The sequence below is a fragment of the Coregonus lavaretus genome (assembly GCF_964263955.1).
Source record: "Coregonus lavaretus genome assembly, chromosome: 31".
NCBI lineage: Eukaryota > Metazoa > Chordata > Actinopteri > Salmoniformes > Salmonidae > Coregonus > Coregonus lavaretus.
The window spans coordinates 7,341,102-7,346,054 of record NC_140018.1 but is presented as its reverse complement, the minus strand read 5'-3'; the positions used below and the strand labels follow the sequence as shown (position 1 = coordinate 7,346,054).

At 42.2% G+C, this 4,953-nt stretch overlaps 1 protein-coding gene across 1 annotated transcript; it reads left to right on the top strand.

The window, feature by feature from the left end:
* Positions 1–354: 354 nt before the first annotated feature.
* LOC311106592 (fos-related antigen 2-like) lies at positions 355–4,580 on the top strand. The gene is made up of 4 exons (XM_084148973.1): positions 355–739; positions 1,017–1,262; positions 2,088–2,195; positions 2,318–4,580. The coding sequence occupies exons 1-4, from the start codon at positions 533–535 to the stop codon at positions 2,879–2,881; spliced, it is 1,125 nt and encodes a 374-aa protein (XP_084005099.1). The 5' UTR covers positions 355–532; the 3' UTR covers positions 2,882–4,580.
* Positions 4,581–4,953: the final 373 nt, after the last annotated feature.

Here is a 4,953-nt window from a genome sequence, read left to right as displayed (position 1 = left end):
CATCTGCTTGCTTCTGTCCAGATCTTTTACTCTGATTTCACAATTCATTTGTGGTTTCCTGTTTCCTGAGGGACATGTTGTTTTATCTGAAGCCTGAAGAAGCTAAGCCTACAGCTCTCATCTCTGCAGCGTTGGACGGAAACCCGCTTCTATGTGACGTCAATTAAACCAAGGTAGCTACCCACACACTTCAGCTCTGACGCAAGTGTCCTTTTTTTGGATACTTGCGTTAGCAAGACCTTTTTCTAATCACCACATGGCATACATGGAATCAGTTGACCATATTTGCAATTTCCATGATGTGTTCAGAGTTTTTCAGACATTGTATTATCACCGAGGTACGTGATCTAGAATGTATCTCAATTGGCTATAAATAAGTTTCAGTCTTCACAGTCGCACCTGTCTCGGTCTCACCGTGCGCCTGGATGATGAAGTGCGCATCCAGGCAGAACGATAGATTTCAACAGTATCGCTTCATACAATCTAGTCTTTCCATTGGAAAATTAACTAGCAACCGGCGTCTAAATAAGTAATGTTTTGTCCACTGCATTGTGAGTGTTTGTTGGCTCGTGGAACAAGTTATCGATGCGCAAATAACTCACTAACGGCGCCAACAGAACGGACCATGCATCAGAACCACTCCACGGACCACGGGACCACTCTCCGTGGCGGGAAAAGGGCTCAGCTCGAGCTCTCCCCCGATGCCATCAATAGTTGGACATCCTCAAAATCCCAACAGGTATTCGCATGCCTTTTCTACCTAAATTAAAAGTACGCGTTTGCTTCAAATAGCCTACATTGTGAAGAAATACCATATATAGCCTATATTGATTCGGTGATTAATTATGATAAAATGGAAGTAAAGTGTAGGCAAGGCAATGTTTTTTGTTCTAAGTAATGAGTAGTACTTCTTGGAAACAAGCTAGATACTGAGGCAGCCATAGCCTACCACTTTATAATGCAAAAGCTAGTGTAGCCTACTGTTTTTCAGTAGTTATTTTTCTCTCCCTTACCAGTATCCTGCCAAAACGCAGCTACCCAGCAGTTCCTTCATCCCCACCATCAATGCCATCACGTCCAGTCAGGAGCTGCAGTGGATGATCCAGCCAGCCGTCCTAGCCTCCAAGCCTGGCCACTACCTACGCTCTCACCCCTACCACCCCCTGGACATCAGCAGTAGCCTGGGGCCTGGGAGCCACACAAGGCTCGGGGTAATACGGACAGTGGGCAACACGCATGGAAGGAGCAGGCGGAGTGATCAGGTAACAGTCAGCAGGCACACTGTACAGTAAGACCGAGAGGCTTTGACTAAGGGATATGGATATGCTGTTAATATTGTGGATATATTAATTATAAAATATTGTTATTGCAATATACTGTATTTCACAGTAGATCAAAATATAAATATATTCATACTGCAATATATTTTATTTCTCTAAGTAGCCTATAGCAGTTTCCCAAACTGTGGGGCAGAGGGGTTGGAAGGGGGGGCGGGGGTCCCCCCCCCCAAAAAAAAATATGATTATTATTATTTTTATATATTTCAAAGGAACTAGGTCCGGCTTTAAACTTACTCTTGAAAGTTGTAATAGTAGAATGCACAAGCTGCAATTTCGAAATTGGGTAGTGCATCATCAGTTCCTCTTCTCATGTTAGTCATTGCGTACCTTAGAGAGCTTTTTATAACTTGTCAGAAATGTCCAGATCAACTAGCCCATGTCAGCTAACGTTTTTTATTTAGGTTTTTAGCCCATAGATATTGTTGTATTTTTTTTTTCACTCTAATATCACATGAATACACATTAGACATGGCAAAATGTATAGAATTGCAAAAATAATTGCTCTATAACTGCAAAATGTTCTTTGCATCCCATGACAAAATGTGTAGAATTTCAGGAAATAAGCTTACAACCTGCAAAATTCTCTCCACCAACAAGGAGTGGGAACAGTTTGTGTCATGAACAGTGCTTGTGCTCATAGAAATAGACATGGCGTATAGTATCTCTCTCATGTAATAGTTGACCGTTTTTATTCAAATGAATGGCATACCCAGCCGAATGCTGTTTCTCACTGTTTTCCATCAACAGTTGAACCCAGCTGAAGAGGAGAGGAGAAGGTTGAGGAGAGAGAGGAACAAGATGGCTGCTGCCAAGTGTCGCAACCACAGGAAGGAGCTGACCAACCAACTGCAAGGAGTGAGTCCAAACAGAGAGAATGACCAGTCAGTCAATACTGTAGCTCTACCTACCTACTGTTTTGTAAGTATAGATGGATGTTGATGGTTATGAACTATGAACTCTGTTGTCTGTCATATAAGGAGACTGATGAACTGGAGAAAGCGCAGGCCAGCTTGAAGACCCAGGTTGAGAGGCTCCAGGAGGAGAGAGAGAAGCTGGAGCGCATGCTGGTGTCGCATGCCCCAGTGTGTCGACTGGGCTGTGACGGCCATCCCCAGGCCCAGCCACTGCCCCCTCTCGCCCTGACCATGTACCCCACAGCCACCTCCCCCCTGGCCCAACCCCTGAGCCCCCCTCCCGCGGTAAAGCAGGAGCCCCAGGAGGAGATGCTGTTCTCCTTTCACCACCATGAACACTGCGCCATCAAACCCACCTATTGCCATGTAGAAGAGTACTGTCCCAGTGTTGACTGCTTCACCACCCCATCCACGGTGAGCTGCAGCCCGGCCCATGTTGTGGATCTATCCTGTCCCATGCTGTCTCACCACCACCCCAGCCAGGGTGAGCAGGATAGGTCTGAGTCCTCATTCCGGGAAGAGGCCCTTCCCAACGACTTGCTCTCCAAGCCTCTCCCTGGCAGTGACATTAGTCTTGAGGATGGACTACTGGGACCAAGATTCTCCCCCACCTTGTTGACTCTGTAGGGCAATGATTTACACTAAAGTGAACAAATGTAATGAACAGCAATATACTGTAATTTAGTCACTATGGCATGTTCAGATGCTATTCTTTGAAATACTTGAACATCGACTGATTTGGTCTGCCTGGTACAATGGAACCAATGGAATCGTCCCAAAAGTACAAACTCCAAGCTAAGGCCTAGATTCAATCAGATCAAGAGTCAAACAGTGATAGCAGACACCCGAATAACGGATGTTTTGGCTGTCAGAAGTGAAACTGCATTGGAGCTGTCAAATCGGTGAGCAGCTGCTCTTGCGATCATTTGTCACGAAGCCTCATCCGTCCCCACTCGCTTTGGAAGTTCAGAGCGAGAAAGTGTAGGCTATATAGAAATAATTACGCTCAAATTGAAAAATCATGACACTATATAATGAGGATTTCTATCAGCCTAATTGAGGTGTAGATTCCATCTCCCATTCCAGTGTTCCAACTTGGAAACAAGGCTGCATGGGATTTCTGTTAATGTGACTCTGTGAAGCCAATGGCAATGTCTGCTTTAGGTATAATGCCTGGAGCCATCTGACAGCTCTAACAGCAGTTCCACCTCTGACACCACCAAAACAACCGCTAAGCTGATGTCGCTAAAGCGGATCTGATTGAATAGAGCACTTTATCAAGCACAGACTAGGCTATAGGAGAGGATTCTTTCCTTGTAAGAGGAAGATAAAGGTTTAACTAGATATTCTCTGTTAATCAGAAATGAACAACACAATCCCTTTACAAGTTTGGCTCTTGTCAATACTTCAATCATATCCATTTTAAAACTGAAAATTGAATGACTGGTAGTTTGGTTTGTTAGACACTAGATGGTGTTGCAAGACATTGCCTGGGCACAACTCTGTAAAGCACTACTGTAAATCTCAATGGCAAATATTTATTAACCATTAGTCCTGTTTAGTATTTAATTAAACAATTGCTATGCCATTTATTAAAGCCAATCTGTATGTAGAAGCCATTTTCTGATTTTAAGTTGGAGTAATGTGTTGTCACGGCGACGCTGAAAATTTTTCTACATTCCAATGCAATATGAACACATTGCAACATTACTGACCGTACATCTGAGGTATAAGTGTCAAAGCAATATTGTCATCAACAATGATTTGCTATAATGTTGAGCTTTGTATTTATCTCATATTGTGTGTTATTCATTCTTGATGGTTTTCATTAGGTTTCAATGTATTATTTGAGGCAGTACAATAAATGAATAGGAATAGTATTTGTTGTATAGTTTGCTGTGAGAAACATATTTTAAAATATGAATTGCTGGCAGGATGATCATAATATATAAGACCTCTCTGTGAGAATACAGACTCTGGGGACAAAACGTTATCTACATATGATGCATTTGTAACAGCTACATAGAGCATTATTAAAGCTTTACAATGCATTAAACTTGGAAGATGTATGCCACAAATGCTAAACTATTGTTTGCTTATGAACGTGTTACGTGAATGGTTACATTCTAATCATACAATCAAATCTATATTCTAATCATACACCATGCATCTTACTCTGCTGCTTCTATCAGGTGAGGGAAATGAGCAATTGTCAGTTCTTGGAAGAATTCTGTTTGAACTTTAACCTTCAGTGGTGTTGACCTGTAGTCCTGTGTACTGATGCAAATCAATACATACCACTGTCTATAAATGATTGTTCACCCTTCCCCTGTTCTCAGTGACATGATATTCATCACATACTTGCAGCTTGATCTTGCATTTCCCAGACACATTATAGCAATCTATTCTCTGCTTCTAGCTTTTTTCTCTCCATCCTTGCAAAGGTACTACAGTGTACTACTGTTATTGTTGCATAACATTTGATGAAAACAGATTAAATCAACATATTGCTCAGCAATCTGTAGATCTCCTGAGCTGGATAACTAAGCAACATATATATATACACACTACCGGTCAAAAGTCTCATTCAAGGCTTTTTCTTTTTTTTACAATTTTCTACATTGGAATGCTTTTCCAACAGTGTTGAAGGAGTTCCCACATATGCTGAGCACTTGTTGGGTGCTTTTCATTCACTCTGC

Bases quoted from the DNA above. Each gene is read 5' to 3' on its own strand.
- LOC311106592 (XM_084148973.1), top strand. From the start codon at position 533: ATGTTTTGTCCACTGCATTGTGAGTGTTTGTTGGCTCGTGGAACAAGT. The intron at 740-1,016 runs GTATTCGCATGC...CTCCCTTACCAG, and splicing joins CATCCTCAAAATCCCAACAG to TATCCTGCCAAAACGCAGCT. The intron at 2,196-2,317 runs GTGAGTCCAAAC...CTGTCATATAAG, and splicing joins TGACCAACCAACTGCAAGGA to GAGACTGATGAACTGGAGAA.